The 21,633-nt window shown below is 51.1% G+C and overlaps 1 protein-coding gene across 1 annotated transcript; it reads left to right on the forward strand.

Moving 5' to 3' along the window:
- The first annotated feature begins 9,255 nt into the window (after positions 1-9,255).
- On the forward strand, positions 9,256-17,337 carry LOC108100781. Its single transcript, XM_017204821.1, has 7 exons — positions 9,256-9,617; positions 12,244-12,726; positions 13,014-13,174; positions 13,610-13,811; positions 14,166-15,355; positions 16,107-16,325; positions 16,559-17,337. The coding sequence occupies exons 2-7, from the start codon at positions 12,260-12,262 to the stop codon at positions 16,651-16,653; spliced, it is 2,334 nt and encodes a 777-aa protein (XP_017060310.1). The 5' UTR covers positions 9,256-9,617; positions 12,244-12,259; the 3' UTR covers positions 16,654-17,337.
- Positions 17,338-21,633: the final 4,296 nt, after the last annotated feature.

Below are 21,633 nucleotides of genomic sequence, written 5' to 3' on the forward strand. Positions count from 1 at the left end.
TACGCTTACGGTACTTGGCCAGCTGCAAATTAATCTCCCCTCCCCACCTCCTCCGGGGTTCCCATGGTTGCTCTGCAAAACCGGGAGTAGGAATGGGAATGGGAATAGGAATAGGAAGCCCCGCGGCCTGCCACACTTCTGAAGTCATTTTCCAAATGTTTGACAATTTATCATTCCGCTTTATTTGGGCAATTTTTCTGCTCGTCAAGTGCTCGTGGCCGAAGGGAACGGACTCGGAAATCGGAATCGGGGAACTAAGAGTTGGCAGTGGCAGAAGTCAATGGCTTGGCCCAAAACTGGGTCAGACTGATCGGGGAGCCGGCGGCCGTCGACTGCCAAAAATGTTAATTAATTCGAATTAAAACGTTGCGGACGCGGTGCGCTGACAGAACTGCGAGTTCTCCGAGGTCTCCGCTTGTGGAGATGGCTTGGGAGTTCCGAAACGGAGTGCAGATATGCCGAAGAAGGCGTTGGCGTTGGCAGTTTACCGTTGGCCGGACTCACCTGAGCCCAGCCGCTGATAACTCGTCCTCCGATTCCCATTCCGTTTCCATTTCTATTTCTACTGCTCGACTCGCTCGGCTCGGAGCTCTGCGGTTTCTGCAGCGGACCAAAGGCCAGCCAGAATTTTGATATTGAAATTGCTACCTTGGCTCAGCGAGCAGTGGGGAAACTTCTGCCGGAGGCCGTGGGTTGATAACATCGGTCGAGAGGAGGAAAATAGGGGGAGGAGCAGCTCCCACTGTAGGACTGTGGAAACAAAAGACAACAATTCCATTTGGTAAACGCTCGCCCCCAGAGGAGAGCGGGTGCAACGCCACGGAGGAAACAAGAATGAAAAATAATCTAAAGTTTGGATGTGGAGCTGGAGTTGCAGCTCGGTTTGCGTTTGCGTTTGCGTTTGCTCTGGCCAAATGTAACTACAATTTAAATGCTAATCTGGCATCTGTTGGCGGTCGGAGGTTGGTGGATTTCGGATTTCGTATTTCGGATGGCGGACGGCGGACAATGGCACGGAAAACTGCGGAGCATGGGCAAACAGCCCGCCCCCAATCCGCCCACCCGACGGAGGGGCGGCGGGGGAGGGCGTGGACTGCAGGGGTGTAGTCACACTCAGCGGTTAGAGCCGTGATTTGCATTTGCTCATTAGCCGCCAAAACAAACCCACCGGTCGGTGGGGGAGGGGAAGGGGGAACTTCTGGAAGCCAATGCTCCCGAAGGTGCTTATTTATTGTGCAATCTGACTCCTGACTGACTCCGCTGTCTAATTAGTTTTCGCGCCTATAAACTGCCGACTTTATTTGCGGCGGATGCTCTGCATTCCCAGCAGATTGGCCACAGAAATGTCGGATCTCGGATCTTGGATCTCTGGCCGAGGTTCAACGGAACACAGAACCGCTAGGTCCCCTCCGAACTCTCTTTCTCCCTCCCGGAAAACCGCGACATTTGGCGGACTGAAAGCCAGAGTACAAATGGAGTCGGAGTCGGAATCGGAATCGGAATAAGCCGAGTAAAAAGCAAAATCAAAAGCGAAAGAACATTTGTAAACTGCCAATTATTATGAAATGAGAAGACAGCAACATCGGCCACATGAGGCGGGGAAATGGGAAAGCGGTAACGGAGGAACGGAGCAGCGGAGCAACGGAGGAATGAGACCACTGCGACATCCGAAGAACTAGATTCTAGTTAGTTGGCTCTCCACCATACGGGAAGGGGTTCCCCTCCGCAGAACAGAAAGCGCGTCACGCCGAAGTCCCGAAATTCGCTCGTTACCATTCCGAGTTCTGGGCTTTGGGTTTTGGCTGGGGACTTCAGCTTGGCCCAGCAGAGCGCCGGCTGTCGGAAGAGCAGACCCCTCGCCCAGGTCCGAGCCTCAAACTAGACTCCAGTGGACGTCTTCTTCCTCCTCTCCCGAGTCCACTCTTTTTCGGCTCGCGTGCTGCCAAACCGCCAATTACCGAACATCAAAAAGCAGTTTCCCCTCCATTCCCTCGAACTCCCTTAGTCTCTTTGTCCGAGTCTCAGCCCAAGTCTGCCCAATAATTTGCTCTTCGGTTTGTGTGTGGCTCGGCTGGCCCATGGTTTTGTCAGACTCTGACCCTTTACCTCCAACCCAATCCACTCCACTCCACTCCTCTCCACCTCACTCCCTGTGGACACCCAAAAAGGTGTTCGAAACGCCAAGAATCCGTTGCCGAATCACGCAATGGGAAATAAGAGGAGGAATTACGCGAGCAAATGGAAATGCAAATGGGAAGTGCTTTCGGAGATCTTCGTGGCTCACGACGCGATACATTTCGGGGCCAGGCCACGCCCACAGCTGCCCAGTCCTCCTCTCCTCCCCTCTTCTCTCCTCCGCCACGAGATCCGTTCTGGGCTGAAATTAATTTAATTATATCGGGCATAATAAATAAAGTGAGTTATCCAGCGCGGTCTGCCCTGCGGCGCACTTTGACATTTTAATCACGTCGGTCGAGGAGTCAGTGGCCCACTTAAGAGGCGTCGGACTCGAGGTGGGAGTTGTGTTCCGGTGTTCCCCCGAATCGTGACTGCGGAGATCAAAAGGAGGAGCAGGGAGAAGGGGGAGCAGTTCAAGAACGGTCAACGACCCTACAGCTCAGTGTGAATGCTAATCACTGCAATCGGACGGCATTATAAACATGCCCATTAGCATCGCCATTAACAGGAGCTTGATTGATAACCCACTGATCCATAAACCATCGAATGCTTCCCTCGTTGCATCACTCAACCCGCGCATTTTAATCAAGATCATTTTCATTTGCATCTGCAATCTGCTCTCTGCCCGGGGAATATCCTTTTATAGTCGCCTCCGTTTGATCAGTCCGCTCAGAAGCCATTCTGCGTAGGCCCCCGACTCTGGAGTTCCCGGGCAGCCGCGGCCATAATGACAATCACGTTCCGCCAGCCGAATCATCTCTCATCTCGCCATCATCATCTGCCGCTGAGATCTCCATGGATCACAGAACTGAACAGAGAAGAGGTTTGTTTGCTAATGTGCGAGAAGTCGGGGATCGCGTGGGTCGAGTTTTCCAAGGGGACAAGTGGGGAAAATGGAGGGAGCTACAAAGTTGCAACTTAGATTTGGTGATTATCCCAGCTGGCTTGATTAGAGCAGCCCCCAAATCATCTGCCCCGATGAGTGAGTTGCATCAGCCCATTCGAAGCTATTCCGCTACTCCAATTCAATCGGATGACGAAGTCGAATTCGGAAAATGCAATTGAAAAGCCGGGGAAACCGCCATGGAGTCGCGCTGATAAAGCCAACGCCAATTTCCCGGCGCGAATTATTGCTGGGAGATCGGCGCAAATGAAATATTTAAGGCATCCTGTTTCCACCAGCGATCAAGTGATTGGGGTCCGCGGGGCATCCGAAGAGATCCGTTTATTGCCGCCTTGATTTATGCAACATTTTCCGCAATAAAAGTGCCAACGACTCGAAGAATTATTACATCATCACGTAATAGGCCTCCACACCGGACTCGGGTTCAGGTGGTGGCTCTCGCAGGCAGCAGCCTCCTCGGAGGCGCCACGCCCGCCTCAAATTGCCCTCCGATGCCAGATCCCCTCGCACCTTCTCCCTGAGCAGCCATTCACTCCGCTCTTCCGCGCTGTCATAAATCAGTCGCCTGCCTCGAGTTCCCGCGAGAGGCAGCGGCATTAAATACTCGTACTCGTACTCGTACTCGTACTGGTACTCCAAATTGCTGCCCGAACGAACAACAGCCTCTGCCACAATGCGCTGTTAAGTGTCGTGTCATCCCCGAAGATCCATCATAATGGTCAGGGCCCCGACTGCAGAGATCTCTGGCGGAGAAGAATTTGCCTGGCACGTGTCCATCATGGCAAGTGGCACCGAGTTCCAGCGAGGGAGTGGCCCGCGATCGGAGGTGTTGGCTGAGGGGAGGCATTCCCAGATGCCGTAATAGCACTGCCAAATTGGGGCTTTCGGGGAGGGGTTCCCGTGCCTGCCAGCCACTTGTGCAGGTCCCTTAGCCAGACCCCACTGTACCCCTCGGTGGGTCGGAATGGCCCATTGTGCAGAGACACCAAACACGGAAGTCGCGGCGTGCGCACTCCCCAAATGCCCATTTAATATAATTTCTATTATTTCTGCCAACTCCGGCAACTGGAAACTGCCACCAGGTGACAGTTACAATGCAGAAACAATATACAACGACCGCGTCCCGATCCCACTCCTCGAATTCTGAGCGGGGACATTGCCACCAATCCCGATCCCAACCACCATCCCACCAACCTGACTTTGCCCACTCGATGGACCATTCGCGCAATCGCCGCAATGATCATCATAATCGTGATCGTTTTGGTATCGCGTTTGCTTTGCGTTTGGGTTTGAGTTTGGGTTTGGGTTCGGGATCGGAATCGCTTTGGTCGTCCAAGTCCAAGGTTGTCTTGTCCTCGGGGATCCATTTTTGGCATGCGTTCGGCAGCGAACACTTCCTGTGGCTGTGGGAAACACTCGGGAACTTGTTCCTTCCATGCGACATGTTCGCCACGATTCCCCCGCGGCTTTCTCCCAGTTTTCATTGGCAACCCACCCACTTGCAGAATATTCCTGCCATAAAAAGCGCACTTAGCTCGCGTTTGTATTGCAAATATTTTGGAAGCCCGCTCTCATAAATCAATTAGCCAAGTGTAACAGTTTCGGGTCGGGATGCCAGTTCTGGTGGGTTGGATGGGTGGTTGGTGGTTGGCAGTGGTGACTGTGGCTCCGTTCCACTTTGCGGTGCATGGTGCATGGTGCATGCAGCAGGCGAAGCGGTCATAAATTTCCGAGGCGATGCCCCTTTTGTGTAGCTGCAAATGGCAGCCGAACTCCGAGGTCCACTCCTCTGCCTTCTGGCATGTGAAAATTGGTGCAAATTGATGAGAATATAAATGGAAAATATTGGGAGCGCAGGGGCGGATCTCCGCAGCAGGGATCACCTCGGATCCCAAGTGGAGCCGAGGGGAGGGCCCGTCATCTGTTTGCTTTGTCAAGTGCCGCGCGGTGGAAGTTGATGGAATGGCTCCAGTTTACCGGTTCGCACACCCGCAAGATGCGAGTCTCGCCCAGGCAGTTTATCAACTCATCTCCAGCAGCAGCTCCAGTAGGAGCCGACTCCTCCGACTCCTCCGACTCAAGGTCGCTGTGCGCTGCAGGTGGAGGAAGTGCTGCAGAAACAGGTGTTGCCTCCATTGACAGTTGCCTTGATTGGCTTGTGTTGCATGTCGCACGCCTCGTGCTGCCTCCTCGGAGCCCAGCTGCTCCTCCCCACCTCCGCCCTACTCCCCATCCGCGGCCAGGCACACCCCTTCATTTGCTTCGTTTGCAGCGACCGAATCCGAATCCGAACAGGAACCCATCTACTCCAGAGACAACTGCATTTGGGCCCAGCTCGGCAGAGGAAGCCGCGAGTTGGCGACTTGGCGAGCTGGTGTGCCAACGCCCAGAGCAAATATTGGGAGAATGGCCATCATTGCATCCCATCCCACCCCCTTCCGCATGGCAATCTCCATCTGGATCCCCATAACTCGCTGCAATGTCGTTGCTAATCGCAGGCTCCGGGATTGTAAATTAAATGTGGAAGCCTCGATGGCAGGAGATCGCATCACCCTGCTCACCTATTCGTGTGTCCGGATTCATCAGCGCGGGAATTAATGATGGGAATATGAAACCGGCAATTTGCCTAGCTCCACACACGTAAGAGTTCAGTGGGAATCCTCTCGCTCGGAGAGCCAAAGAAGGAGAAATGCTTTCCAATCGCTCTCCAAAAGGAGGCAACAGTCGAATTGCTCCAGCCGAAGCCACCTCTGCGTGCCCATAACTCACCGAAGCCCCTGGAACCCCCCAACCCATGGCATCCGAATCCAACTCTGGTCGCGCTAAGCAGGAGCAAAAAGTGCGGCAATTAGAAGCAGAAGCCGCCGATGGCAGTTGAATGCTGCCCGGTGATTGAGTTGCAGCTCAGGTGGACCCAACTGCCAACCCGCCCTGCATCCCGGGCCTCCGTTCGCGGCTGTAATTGATGACGGGGAGGAGAGTGGGAGGCGACGAGCGACGCAAACAGGAAAATTCATATTACGAAAAAACTGCATCGCTTAAGTGTCATTATTGGGACCAGAATTTCAACAAGTCGCTGCCGTTGTCGTGTCTTCTGATGCAAACAGAGGTTCCAGCAAGGTGGAGGGGAGGAGATGGGATGGCAACTTTCACCGCGCTCAGAATTCCTTTGAGCAGTGGGCTTCGCTTGGAAGCTGGGGAACCAGAACCACAGCCAGACGTCGGTCAATCTCGGATCTCCTCCCCCGCGCCCCTTCGTACTCCTCCTGCGAGCGCCAATATCCGCTGGCCACAATCAACACCTCCGCACCGCCCACCGCCCCTTCTTGCGAGGTGGAGCCATCACTCAACTTCAACTGCAGTCAGTCTGAGGCCTCTCTTATCTTTGGCGATCCCCAATCCCCAATCCGCAATCCCCACTTCCGCACCCCCGAAAGTCAGCTGGTGTTGTTTTTACACCTTGCCCGTTTTTGTGGCCGTGGTCTCGTGTCGAATGGATCCCAACTTGGGTGCAGAGTGCTGTAGTGTCAGTCCAAGTACAAGTAGAAGTAGAATTACAAGTACAGACCAAGTTGTCGTCGGCTTAGGGCGTTAACTGGGTTAAACGCTCGTTGACAGTTTTATGCCGCCGACCAAGCCAAGACCACATCTAAGCCAAGACCGAGAATTCCGAGACCAAGACGAAGGCGTTGACAGTCAGTCAGTGGCACAGGCCAAACGAGACACTTACTAAGAGTGAAAATTCTGATAGAATGCTTTTTCCTTCCTCTGCATAGAAAGCTGCAATTAGAAAGATACGAAGGGAGCCATTGAAAAGTGAAACAAAACAAATCACATGGAGGCGCAATTAGAGGAGACGTCGTTACCATTCCACACTCGCCAGGTTCGTTGCCTAAGTCTTTCGTTCTTCACCTTTCGATTTGAATCGGGGTCACCACGCCGCCGTCGGGCACTTTCATTAGCCGACCGATTCGTATCGTCAATTAGGGCCCTTTCCCGAATCCCCTAAGATATCTTAAGAACTCCTTCGGGGATCTTCCTTGATTACCAACGAAAACCTGGAGAAACTTCCCTGAGAGATTGATAACTCACATCTGTATCTCTGCGTGCCATCGCAGTCCTTTCCATTTCGCCAAAAATTCCGCACATACATTCAGAGGGAAAGTAAGCCACTCCGATGAACCCACTAAAGGCATTTAAGAGTGAACGATTCGCTCCACTTCTAATGAGCAAACTTGGAATGCATTTCCAGGTAAAAACGAATCTGAGGTGGAGAGCAATCAATTTGCAAACAATCGAGACACGAGACGAGTAAACGAGCTGCATTGCTAGTTTCTGCGATTGATTGCCGGAAACATAAGCTCCTGCTCCCGATCGACCTCGGCTTTCTGGGGAAATGGAAATGGGAGGTGGGGCAGAACAGCCCACGCGGCAATCAGAAAATGTGCGAAAAATCGAAAGGAAATTTGCATGTCACTCAACTCTGTTTGCTCTGCAAACGAGCCTCGACCAGCGGGGCGAGATCAGAGGAACTCCCCAGCTTGTTCCGTCACTTTCAGCACTCTTTCTTGGCACAGTTTCTCGGACTTAGAACGCAAACAGATATTTGAGTATCGGCGACACAGAAAGCAGCCACAGAGCCAGCAGAATCCGTCGATGGCCTATTTAAGTCCACTTCCTCCCAACGGTCCAGTATTGATATATCTCTGCTCCATCCGCCGCAGTTAATCTGGCCTTGATAAGAGGGAGCAACAAACTCGCCACTCGAACTGCGAATGCCCCACAACGCTCGAAATACATCTGATACAAATACGTCAGCTTCCCAAGAATCGCACACTTATTATTTTGGCAGTGATGGCGGCAGCCGATAGCAATTAGAGCCAAACTCGGACAGTTCCAATTACTTAATCAGAAGAGTGGGTGCGCAGGGCATTATTTCTGGCAGCCCAATCAGTCCCTGGCCATCGGCAGAAGCTGGAACTGGGAGTCTCTTCACTCACACGCCGATTCAGAAGTCAAGGCCCGAATCCGAATCCGGATGACGAATGGCGATTGCAGACTTCCTATTTCGATCCCAACTCGCGGAGCTCTTCCGAAGCAGCGGGGCAGAAAGATACAATTTATGTAATTTCTTTATCAGATCGGATGGAGTGGTTCATTGTCGGAAAAATTGTATAATTCCCTCAGAGGCGTTAATCGGACTCGGGGAGGCCTCAATTACGGCCTCAGAGCGACAGTCGTAGGAGAATCGAACCGGAATCCCAAACACAATGGATCGATCGGATCGGATGGGATCGGATGCAGTGCAGCGGAGATGCGTGAAAAGACGGGAAAAGTGCGACGAGTGCAGTTCGCTGTGCTTTCGATGATTGCGCCTCAATATTTAATTGCATTATGTGACGGACAAGTTCGAGACAGCCTCCGCTTTCTTCGTGGCGCAACAGTCACTACTGCTGTTGCTGTTGCTGGTGGTAAGGTGGTGAGGTGGTGAGGTGGAGAGGTGGTGGTGCGGTTGCATAAACGCCATATCAAACCCGGTTGCCTTGACTGAGCTGCCCCCACAATCAGTGACCTCATTCCGCACTCCCCGTTTTCTAGCTCTGGCTTCGATTGTTATCGCGCACTTAATTAGCCGTGCGTTGAGGTAATGCTCGTGTAGTTCTTCTGGTACTTACAACTTTGGTCATTAGAAAGCAGTTGGGTTCTCGAGGCTCGCCCCTCCAGAAAATCACAGAGGAACTCTCCGAAGCTCCTCTCTGAGTGATCCGTGCACCTGCTGCTCTTTTATGGCCCGCTGCGGCACTTCAATTTGGCATTATTCAGTGCAATTCAATGCCGTTGCTGCGTGTCAGGCAATCGCATTAGAAAATCATTTGCCTCGACTGTTATAATTGCATTTTATTACTTCCGACAAGAACGAGAAACCCAAGGCAGACCTGCGAACCTTCGCCGAGAAAAGCTGTGGCTGTAGCTGAAGCTGAGGCTAAAGAAAGTCTTGCAGAGAAGAGAGCTCGCAGAAGAGAGCTGGCGAAGAGCGGCTGTTTGGCCATTAGCTTTCCGTCTTCTACCGGTTTTTCTTCTTGGCGAAAGAGAGTTAGTCGCTGCTGCTTCTGCCGACGTCGGCGTCTGCGGCATTTGGGCCTTCGACGGTGGCTTCCCAGCTTGAAAACGTTTTCCGCGGCCTTCGCAGCGAGCATTCAGTGTCAAGGTGCTCGAACTGGCGGTCGCAAGCGCTCCAGTGATAGAAGCTAACGAACTCGATCGGAACCGATCTCCCAGCATCTGGCGTTTCTCGAAGAGTTTCGCATAAGAACGTTTAGCCAAATCTCATAGGCGGCAGTTGGGCGCTCCATTTTCGACAGTGAGGACGTCGCTCGAACGGTTCGCGTTGTTTCGGTTTTCAAAAACAATAAAAAGACAAACCAGACAGCTTTGCTTCTGAAAACAACAGATCAATCGTGTGCGTAGTGCGTGTCCTGCGATCCCAAGTGAAGTTCCGAAACGGTTAAACAAGCCACGTTCTCGAGTGATTAAGGTAACATTGAAAACGCGTTCAGCGAATCGATTGTCATTCAATGCCTGACAAGGTGTCAATAGTCAGGCGAACAGGATGTCCACTTGTCGATCAATTAAACGAAAATGGTCAATGGATCATTAGAGAAAGCTTGGGTGAATGTCAGCGCAAGAAGCATCGAGGAGATGTCACATTAGTTTCCAAGTCTCCCAGTTTCCAAGTTTCCAGTTTCGAGATAAGTCCGAGGAGCTGGCATTTTTGCTGGCATGCCGGAAACACGGCGCGCAGAACCCGTCAACTCCCAAATGTGCAGAATTCTGCAGGCAATTAACTTTCGGCCTGGTCAAGTCATGTGCTCCTTTGTCAATCCGTTGGGAATCCTGCTGGTGGCCAGTGATTTGGGTCAGCAAACGGTTCGATGCGACCATTTAATGGCAATTAGCTGGGGCTCGGACCAGCCAAGACCTGAATGTCAAAGCGCGTAAGACTTTCGCTGGCTCCACTGGAGTCCAAGTCCAAGAATTTCTGCCTGACAAATCCCCGCACTACGTGCTCCACAACTCAGTGCTCTGTTACGAAACAAGCCGCGCTAAACGATGACCCCCGTCATTGATATTCCGTAGAAGTGTCGGGTTCATCATGATCCCAAATGCGTCCAACAGTTAGAGCGGCCTCTCCGTGAGCTCGGAGATCATGTTTATGGATTGCATAGTGCATAGATTAGGGTTTCGAATGGCTTTCGAATTGGTGCGGTTGATTTGCCGTTAGGTTGGGGCCTGAAATGAAAAGTTTTGTCAAGATTTTCCCAATGCTTCTTGTTTTTTCGTTGAGTTTTGATGCAGCGCAGCCAAGGGAAACTAGTTTTGTGGCTCTTTTGATAGTTGAGAAATTTCACTGGCCATTAATTGAAGATTTGTCGCTAGCTTTGAGAAATTTCTGCCAGCCACAAAAAAGAATTTCTATAGAAATAACTCGAGGTGACCCACATCCGAGCGATCCAAGCAAAGCGAAGCCAACTCCTTCTGCCATCGATGGCCAGCGGGTGCAGTTTTCAAATTGCCAGCCATGAAATGAAGATAGCAGCCGGGCCGAGAAGTTCCAAGTTGCCAAGTGGCTTTTTCTGGCCAAGTTGTTTCCCCCATCTGCGGCGACTTGCACACATTGCTTACAGTTACACCGAGCCGAGCAGCGTTTCAATTGAGATAAGCTCCGATGGCAGTTATGTCATTCCCTGGCACACTTTTCCGACCAGCACTGCAACCGATCACTCGCCATTCTAATTAAGTGGCAACTAGTTTTTGGCGTATTGGTGTCATAAAAGTGCTGTATCGGCACCTTGACAGCTCTGCACAGCAGTGGGATTAGCCCGAATTATGAACCAGATCCCGGACTGAGCACCACTCCATAAAGCTCGGCCAAAACAAACTGTCAAATTTGGCTGTAATGCTAAACTCGAAACGAGTTGCCAAGCTGCCTGATAAATCGTCAGACATCCCGATGCGAGCATGCATTTGTATATAAATCTCCATTCGATTGGAGTCCGCAGCAGGAGCAACTCGCTTGCCAAATGGAAATTTATGTCCATGTCGGTTAGTTTGCCACTGCGAATCTGCGGATCGGCGGATCTGCGGATTAGTTTATTGGCCCACTAAGTCGGCTGACCCACAACATTAAATTGTAACGTGAGTGGGCCAGTAGCTGGTAGTTTCCCCCGGCTGGGAGTCGGGTAATTAGAATGCGTTCCCCGCGCTTTGTTCGCTTCCCTGCGAGGGGCACGCGACTCGCTCCGCTGAGCAGTCCGTGTCATTGACCAGCGACCATGGAAATTGATTTGCAGGCAGACAATTGCATAATCGCTGATTATGAGCCACTCACGAAGCTCGGCCTCGGCCCCGACTCCACTCCACTCCACTCGATTTGAGTCCAGTCCTGTCCAGTCGAATTCGATTAGTGCGGAAACCAAGTGGGGAGCATGTGGATAGGAGGCCCGCTCTCTGTGATTTAACGCACATTACACGTAATGCATTTTCCATGCAGCTGGCACTGGGCTGAAAAGAACCGCAAAAGCCACTAACGATCCGACATAAAGCATCCAACTGTTGTGTTCCCCCGTATCGATCGCATTGTGATCGGAGCGGCAATCAGAATTCCTGCTGACCATTTCAGTTAACAGCTTGTGCTTCTGGCTCTGCAGCCCAGCAGCTTCTCCCGGCCTTGGCTTTTGTGTTTGGGCTTCCTGTGCGACTGTTCGACTGTTGGACTAGCGAATGTTCGACTGGCGACTGTGCGTGCGCCCTGGCCAAGTGGCATTATTTTAATTCCCCGAGAAGCCGTGCGTGTGAGCAGCGTTTAGATCTGAACGGCTGCCGTTTTTCGGGGTCGGGGATGCTACAACGAGCATCAGCCAAATTGATTTTGCATCTATTGCCGGCGATTAATCAAGTGCCTTCGTGCCGTGGTGGGCGTTGCAGTTGCAGTTGCAGCCGCACTGCTGGATAGCCCGCTTGCCGCATTGAGCCCATTATTAAGGCTGCAGCTTAACTGTAACTGCTGGCGCAATTAATCACGGGATAATCGCGGCGGTGGGAAGACTGGGATGCTAATTAAAGCCAAGCTCAAAGCCAAAACCTTCTTCTTCCACCCCCAGAACACCGGCGTCTGCGATGCATCCACGGTCAATGACAAGGCAGCCAAGAGGAGTAAGCATGATGGCGCTGCTCGGCCTAATGCTGCTCTTGGCGGGCAGCTCGGTGGCGGCACGCAAGCTGCCCAAGCGGCCGGCGGTGAAACCGTTGAAGACATTTCCGCGCAACAACGCCACACCGATTCCGGCAACGGCAGCGGCTGCGGCAGCGGCAGCGGCACTGGCAGCGGGACCAGCAGCGGGAGCGGTGACAGCGGCGCCGAGCGGAAGCGAGCTACCGAAACCGTTGGGCGCTGAGCCAGCGGAAGCGATTGTCGCATCGCCAGCTGGCTCCGCAGATTCCTCTGGCGCTGCTCCACCTGCCTCGCCGGCCGCAGAGACCAAGGCCGATGATCTGGGCCCCACTCCCATGGCAACACCTTCGGCGGGCTCCTCGGTGGACGAGGACTGCGAACCGGATATGATCGGCTTCGAGCTCATAACAGGGTAAGTGTCACCGCCAGGGAGCGCGGATCCTAATTGCGATCATTAGCTGCTATGAAGCCATGCAGCCATGCAGCCATGGAGCTATAAAGCCATGAAGCGGGGACAAAGCATTGGTGCGCGGAGCAGCTTTGGAGCATAAATTATACACACCACTGCCTGTTAGCACGTCGTAACGTCGCAAAGGCTGCTCCCCCATTTATAATGCCGCGATCCCACCCACTCGGGCTGGCCCCGAGAACCCAGATTTATGTGCGTTGCTTTCCGGTTAATCTCCATCTCCATCGCAGGTTCGTGCTATCGGCGCCATCGAAGCAATTGGAAACGCTGCCCGGCACCCTCATGCTGACCGACTGCCTGGAGGCCTGCCAGGCCAATGAATCTTGCAACGCGGTTAATTACGAGACGGGCCTGTGTGTCATGTTCCGCAGCACCGCCGATCAGTTGCCAGGTGAGTCGAGTACGCCGGGAGAAAAGCGGGGACCTCGCAGATCGGCTCCTGGGAAACATTAAATCCTAACGGCGGCACCCAAATAAAAAACAAAACCAGAAATAATGAGCAATAGGAGCTATAAAGTTCCCAGGATCAGGGCCTAAACGCTTCCCACATAAAAACAGCTGGCGACTTCATTATTTTGTGCGAGGAGAAGGGAAGTTTTATCGCTGCGTTTTACGGGGTCAGTGCTCAAATGCATTCCGCAAACATTAAAGGGTGGTTTTCGGCCAGATTAAGTTATTTTTTCCAGTAGTCGCAGGCTGGCTGCAGAGCACCAGCTCGGCTCTCGACCGCCCCATCACGATCTTGGGCTCGCAGCTTGTATGTTAAATGCTTCCCGCTAATCACAGCGAATGCCGCCCCATCTGGCTGGCATCTTCTGCCCCGCAGGTTCGCTGTCCCGCTCCCAGTACCCCGTGTTCACCGTCTACGCGCAGAAGTCCTGCTTCGGAGTGCGCCCCTGCTCGAAGGCCTGGTGCATCGATCGCGTCCAGGGCTACCGCCTGCCGGAGCGGGCCAAGGCCAGCCAGAGTGTGGCCACGCGGCGCGACTGCATCGAGCTCTGCCTGGGCGAGACGGAGTTCACCTGCCGGTAAGTGCCGCGATACCGTTACAACAGCGCCACCCTCTTGAACTGAAGCACCACCTCCGCTCCCCTCGGGGCACACACCTCTTCACTCCCGCTCACTGCACTCCAAACTTGGCTCAGAGCACTCTTTGCTACACGCGAAGAAGATATGTGCGCCATTCTCGTGGTAAAAACCCAATACTACTCTTGCCTATTTCCAATTCCTACATAATCTCAGTGCTTATGCATATCATGGTTATCAACAGTTAAGTCCTCTTGATATCGAATTAAAACTATATCTTTCACTACAACCAAGAGCAAGCATTTCAATCGCATCCGCCACCTCCCTCTGATTTCTTTCAATGCACCCACCCGAAGATCGGCCAACTACTACGCGCACTCTGGCCTGTGCGAGCTCTCGGACATGGATCGCATTACGCTGTCGGACGAGGCGAACATCGCGGCCTACGATGGCGCCGACTACCTGGAGAACAACTGCGCCGAGGAGCCCAGCAAGCTGTGCGAGTTCAAGCGCGTAGCGGGCCGCATTCTGAAGACGGTGGACTCGGTGCACCAGAACGTGCAGACCCTGGACGAGTGCCGCGACCTCTGCCTGACCGCCCCCTTCCGGTGCCACTCGTACGACTACAACGAGACCGGGGAGCTGGTCTGCCGCCTGTCCCACCACAGCCGGGCCACGCTGACGGACCTCTCGGAGCCGTACCTCTCCATCGAGGAGGCGGCCACCTACGAGCAGTCGGCCTGCTACAACGTGTCCATCGACTGCCGCTCCGGCGAGATGGTGACCAAGATCCGCACCTCGAAGCTCTTCGACGGCAAGGTGTACGCCAAGGGGGCTCCCAAGTCCTGCGCCGTGAACGTGAACAACTCCCTGGAGTTCGACCTCAAGATGCGCTACAACGACCTGGAGTGCAACGTGCGCCAGAGTGCGTACGGCAGGTACATGAACGACATTGTCATCCAGCACCACGACATGATCGTCACCTCGTCGGATCTCGGATTAGCCGTGTCCTGCCAGTACGACCTGACCAACAAGACGGTGGTCAACAACGTGGACCTGGGCGTCACCGGCGAGATCGAGTCCACTCTGAGCGAGGAGATCATCGTCGACTCGCCGAACGTCATCATGAAGATCACCGCACGTGACGGCAGCGACATGAAGAGGATCGCCGAGGTCGGGGATCCGCTGGCCCTCCGATTCGAGATCGTCGACGCCAACAGCCCGTACGAGATCTTCGTCAGGGAACTGGTGGCCATGGACGGGACGGACAGCGCCGAAATCACACTGATAGACGCCAACGGCTGTCCCACGGACCAGTACATAATGAGTGCCATGCAAAAGCTGGCCGGCAATCGCAAGGTGCTGCTCTCACAGTTCGACGCCTTCAAGTTCCCCTCCTCGGAGCTGGTGCAGTTCCGCGCCCTGGTCACGCCCTGCATACCGCGCTGCGAACCGGTTATCTGCGACAACGATGAGAACGGCGAGCTCAAGTCGCTGCTGTCCTACGGTCGTCGCAAGCGATCGGTGCTCAACGGCACTGATGGCGGTAAGTAAACGGTTCTTCGCGGCCAGAAGACGGACCAGGGATGGCGACGTCCGACGCCGCCGAGTGACCTCTGGCTGCAGAGTGGCGGAAGGTGGAATCTCGGGAGATGGCCGTATGGCATTTACCACTTGATCGGGAGTCTCGGGGGAAGCTTTAAAAAAGGCAGAATCATTCGAGCAGGTTTTATAACTATTCAGAGTGAGCTTAGATAGTGAGTGGGTTTGGGCAAGGCACTGACTTAAAAAGTTTTATAGCTGCATTATTTTTTTATTCCTTCAAATAGAAGTTTATTATTTGCATTTATAGGGCACTTTTTAGGGCAGCCATATAAAAAATATGTTTGCCCCATCACCGATCTGCTTTTAAACATTACTCGTTTAATTATAATGGCTCTGACCTTAAAATAGTTTCGTGGTAAACTGAGGAAATCGATATAATCATTGCGGTTAAAAAGTTACGGCTGTGTCGAATGGATTTTCAGAAGCGAGTCCATTAAAAGAGCCCATTTCATTGCTAGCACCAATACCTTTGTCATTCAGTGGAATCGGAAAGCCGAGTTATATGGCCCCCCGGGATTTATGCACCTTCCATGCTCGGCTGTTAGACACCATCCCTGGTTTGGTGGCACCACAGCTCCCAGAAAACATATTTCATTTCTTGTTTGCCTCTTTTCTCCGCTTCTCTTTGCTCAACTGCAATTTTTTGTGTTTTGTGCTTTATGCCCGATGGATGCGCTGCTACCTTTTCACAGTTGAGCTGGCCATTAAGTCGGAACGCCAAAAACGTGATGTGAGTCATCAGGCGGCCGGCGATGAGAACATTCTGCTGGTGCAATCGATACAAATCACCGATAAGTTCGCCTTCAACGGCGCCGATTCTCCGGGAGGCTCGGAGGCCGGTGGTCTGGACGGCCTGGCCAAATTGCAACTGGATCTGGGCACCAAAGCGGACACTTGCATAAATGGCTATGGTGAGTGGGGATCACTTGGGTTCAATGTGTAGCACGGTGGCAAGTCGGTCCGGCTCCATCTATCGGTATCGCCGAGCGTGGCGAATTGATTTGCGTTAATCGCGTGCCGTCGCGCCATCTAGGCCCTGACAGAGCCAGCCACGACTTGCCGACTCGCCGACTTGCCAACTGAGTGCCCAGCTAATTAAATAAGCTCGTAAATTCCCCTCAACTCTTTTTACAACTCTATCCAGGCTTCATAATTGCCGGAGCTCTGTTCCTGCTGCTCCAGCTGACGGTCATCGCTGTCTGGGACAATATGCAGAAGCGAGCGTTACACAAGCGGTAAGAACGTCAACGCCAGTGAATGGCCTTTTAACAAGCCAGCTAAAGAGGTTTGAGACGAAGGCGGAGGTGGCGGAGGAGATGGAGATGCAGATGGAGATGGAGATGGAGCTCCAGATGCAGGACACGAAACGAATCGAAGACCGAGCTGCAGGTGGAGAGGCAGAAACTAGCATGAAATTCTACTTAGCTCAAAACTTAGCACCGCTCATAATCTAGTTAGTAGATGTACGACCGAGAGATGGAGAACGGACGGAGGACGCCCTTCCCCGGACTTTCCGCCATAGAGCTGGACTCCTCTGTGAAGGGTTCCCCTTGGGAACGAACCGTAGCTTAATATTTATACCTACACCTAACTGAACACGCGCGCATTTGGGCGCCCCTCTATAAGACTTACCGCTAAGACTACTCTGAATACGTCGACATACTATCAGCTTAAGACTCGGAACTCGGAAAGTAAAGCTCCTTAGTTGTAGTGCGAACCATTCAAACCTCTCAAGCGAGCTTCGAACTGACAACCATTGCTCGTTTAAGAGGTTTGACTGTCTACTAATACTTAAACACTTAACTTAACTTAACTTAACTTAATGCTTATATATGCTAGGCCCATTCGAACACAGACACACAAAATGTAACACAGACAAAACTTCAGATGCTATAAAAGGTAAATAAACGTATTAGAAAGATACTCGTTTGCATTTCGCATTTCGCATTACTTTTCTTTTTAAACTGGTTTTGTTTGGTCTGCGGAAAACAAAATTTGCCTGTCACTGTCATTGTCAATCGATCGCTCGTTCAACTGCGTCTCTAACAAGGCCAAAACCTCAAGCCTCGGCCATGATTGTTGGTTTTGCCCTAATCAACGTTGATACAAATCAATCAAGAGCAGCGTTTAGAGCTCCTCCCCCGATCCCCCTGCGAATCGACTGAGTGCCACACTCACCAGGTGGAAAATTGGCCAAAGTGAAACTGAACCTTGGCTAAATGGCGCTGAACCCGGCTAAACGGACTCAAAGTCGAGCTGCCTGCAGTAAAAGTGACAAACTAATTGGGCGAGGAAACGAGGGCTATGAATTGCAGGTAAACAACTTCATTAACATGATTTCACCCACATTCGGAGTGCAGCCAGGGAAATGAGCTCCAGCTTGAGTGGGTGGTGTAAACTGGCTTTTACTTTAGGAATGTTTGGGCATTTGAGCATCTGAGCACCCTAAACTAGGTTAACCCGAGTAATTAAAGCGAGCCGAGTAATTAAAGCGTGTTGATTGTGCCCTATTGCACAATACAACAACTTTTGTGTATAAAGAAATTTAAACCATTCACTTATGTTTACAATTCACAATTGAGAGGTAAGAAGCTTATAAAGAAATTATAGAAATACTGCTTTCCAAAAGACCAGATTTGCTTGAAATACTTAAAAAAGAATATCCTTTTACCGAACTCACCGCTTATTTGTTTATATGGCTAAACACCAATTGCCAGCGAGACTTTCTTCATGCCATTCTTCATCTGCGCCTGGAAGAAAAGTCACCATAATTTTTAGTCATAATTATTACTGATTTTCTATCAACCCATCCCAAAATGGCAGTCGCCCCGAGAACAACAAAAAACGACACAGGCAGCAATGGTGGGCAAAAACAATTTGAAAGGAAATGTTTAACATTATCTCGAATCTGATGCTTTGAACTCGGCGCAAGTTGGCGAACATGAACATGAAAAGTTGCCAAGTCAAATGCTGTCACTGACATGGCCATCCAAATTTAGACAAAGCCTCCCGAGGAGGCGACTCCTCGAGACTCCTTTTTTCGTTTGTCCCCAGCATCTCGTTTCTAATGTCCCAGAGACTTCTCTGCTCCCCGGCACAGCGAAAGTCTTTGAACACTTTCCGTGGCTGCGGAGCACAGCATCCGCTTGGCTGACTGGCTGGCTGGCTGACTGGCTGACTGGCTGCCTGGCTGGCTGGCTGGCGTCTTTCTTTTTGTATTTTTGTCACCGCGGGACTCGCGAGGCACGGAGGCACGCATAACATAAATTCTGCAATGCGTATTTCAAAAATTGCAGCCTTCGATGTGTCGCAGGCTCTTTATAAGGAGCCGAACAGAGGCCTTGGCCATTCAGTTGTCCGCTGGGCAAATGTTTATGTCAAACGCGCAGCAAATAAAGTGCTCGGCTTGACAATGTCCGCGGCAATGTCAACAGATGGCCCTTGGGGACCGGCAATCTGGGTGGGTAGCCAGTTTTCGTGGCCCCTGCCTCATAATCTTTATGAATTGCAGGGGACAATGGCCTGACGGAAGTGCAACTGCTTGGCATTAGCAACTCACTCCGCCGGCAGAGCCAACTCCAAACTCCAAATTGAACGGGGTAGAAGGCATAATTGATAAGAATTAAAAAATAACACCGTTCTCTGGGATCACGCACGCGAAGGCAATACCCGAAACGCTCTAGATTGGGCCAAGATTGATTTGGGAGCATCAAGTGGCCAGTCGGTGGTTGTATCGTTAGTGGCATTGCGGTTCTTTCTCGTCTTCTGCTCCGCGAACGGCAGCATGGAAAATGCATTACGTGTAATGTGCGTTAAAGCACGAAGTTCAGCTTACAGCTCGGATATGTGCGCAGTATTCCACGGACCGCGATTGATTTCCGCACTAATCAAATTCGAATTTAGCATTGATTTTTCACTTCGAGCTGGCGGAAAATGCCTTGTGTGCACAGTGCGAAAAAAGTTTGCAAGTGTAAGGTAAACTTTTCTTAAATAATTTAGTATTACAAAAATAAATAGAACATTTGCAATTTAGTAAATGGGTTTGCATACTTGTAGACATAGGTATCTTGATTAATGCTTCCTGTTCTATAGAAGATTTGCCAATATCTACTCCAAAGCATGGATTGGTGGTCTTTTTACATTGATTATTGTTTCAGTGTTTTCTTCAGCGCACTCCTCTAATCAACGATTATGCAATTGTCCGCCTGCAAATCGATTTGCATGCCTGCTGCCGTCGCCAGTTCTGGTAAGTCTGGTGAGCCTGGTCAATGACATGGCCGCGGAGTCATTAGCGAATCGGCGGGAATGAGTCGCGTGCCAATGGCAGTACCGTTCTCCTGGCAAAAGAATTGCACAAAAGCGGGCCACAACACTGGGGTGTGAAGAGTCACAGATGGAAATTCTAATTACTCGATTTCTTGTTGACTCCACTGACTTACATGAGCAAGAACAAGCCGAGCCGAGAGGCTGGCGAAATTCGCAGTAAAAATGTTCGCTTTGCCCCACTCAAATTACAATTTAATGTTGTGGGTCAGTCGCCTTAGTGGGGCAATAAACAAAGTTGCAGTCGAAGTCCAGGTCCGAATCCGAATCCGAATCCGAATCCGAATCCGAGTCGCAGAGCCACGGATTCCCCGCACCGGGCTACATAAATTGACTGTGTGCACAGCTCACAAATGTTCGAATGGTTTCGGGGACTGCAGGGGGTGGAGGTGGGGCGGATCCTCGCTATACATTTTCCCCATTTTCCACCTATCCAAAAGCGGTGCGCCTTTTTGCTGCACATTGGACCCAAATTCAAATTCAGATTCCAGCTCGCATTCAGGTTTGCTGGCGATTTATTTAGGCAAATAAACAAATGGCATGTGCAGAGCGTTAATTTATCAAGTTGCCAGTGCACAGAATGGAAAATAAGTGCGAGAAAATCACTTTGCAACAGCGAAACTCCTCACTCTTCGACTCAAATCCCAGATGCCCAATGCTCAGAGGCTGTCGGATGGCATATTTATGGCCCGGCTGCTCATTTTGTCAGCCCAAAGTGCCTGCCATATATCAGGGGAGCATATCTCATTACTTTGTGATATTGCCAATGCATTTTGTCTGACCCAATAGACACCTACAAATAATGAAAAGGACGTAGATACCCCAGCCGACGTGGAGAAAAGATTTGGCAACTCCGACTGGATTTCGCCAATAACAAAACAAGAAAGAAGTGGAGATATGTCTGAGGAAACAGAAGACTTAGCGACATACTTGTGGCTTTAAAAATCGCACCGACAGTAAAAAATGTTCTTCGCTTTTCATTAAAGATTGTTACATACTTATAAGAAGAATGCAACGGTAGTACCGATTTTCGAAAAGAAATCTAACACAGTCTCCCGTTTAAAATGCCAATTTCAGCGTTACAAAAAACAAATAAAGACATGGTTACCCTTTCCGACAGCACAAATACTGTTTGTATATTGACAACAAATAACTCAAATGGGGAACTTCTCACAGAAATGCTCATACATTATAATGAAGAGCAATAAATTCATCATTAGAAGTTTGGGAGGTCGGGCTCCGCCTTCAATGCAAGCCACATCACATCAGATGAATTTTCCATAATTTATTGTTGGTCTTTTGGCCTCATTTAAATGCCGCTCCAGTCGCGCTGCTCAGTTTGTGTTTAACTGGTCTGTAAATGAACTCGACCACGTAGATCACTCATAAGCAAAAGATCTAGCTGGCCAGCATATTGATGAGCTTCTTGGCGGCTGATGCTGTAACAGTTCTTGAAATGAGAAAAGACCCTCGGGAACCCTTTCGTTGGACTCGGCACGTAGCCAAGAAACTTGTCAGTCGAAGAAAGGAAAGTGAAAAATCTATAAGCCATGCAAATAGCGACGTTTTGTTCAAATTCCAAGTGAATACATGCTGGAAGATTGTCAAGGGGTTTCGGTTTGAGTTTGGGATTGGCTCGATTCCGTTTACGCTGCATTGCTTGAAATATCAATGGCAGCCGCAGGGCGAGAAAATGGAAACAAATGGCCTTTGTTCGCCAAGGCGAATGCCACGCAGAGATTCGCCGGCCAGGCGCACATCAATTGTTCGATCTTTATTGGCCGCTTTTCAATTCAAAGGCAGTTTTATGAGTCGGCTGCGACATCCAAGCGAAAGTTTTTCCTGTCTTCTGGTGACTCTTTGGCTGGGTGGCATAAATTACAAAATCAGTTAGAC

This window comes from Drosophila ficusphila, unplaced genomic scaffold (genome assembly GCF_018152265.1).
Source record: "Drosophila ficusphila isolate 14025-0441.05 unplaced genomic scaffold, ASM1815226v1 contig_791, whole genome shotgun sequence".
NCBI lineage: Eukaryota > Metazoa > Arthropoda > Insecta > Diptera > Drosophilidae > Drosophila > Drosophila ficusphila.

Coding starts and splice junctions, on each gene's coding strand:
- LOC108100781 (XM_017204821.1), top strand. CDS start 12,260: ATGCATCCACGGTCAATGACAAGGCAGCCAAGAGGAGTAAGCATGATG. Junction 12,727..13,013: donor GGCTTCGAGCTCATAACAGG/GTAAGTGTCACC, acceptor TCTCCATCGCAG/GTTCGTGCTATCGGCGCCAT. Junction 15,356..16,106: donor GCTCAACGGCACTGATGGCG/GTAAGTAAACGG, acceptor ACCTTTTCACAG/TTGAGCTGGCCATTAAGTCG.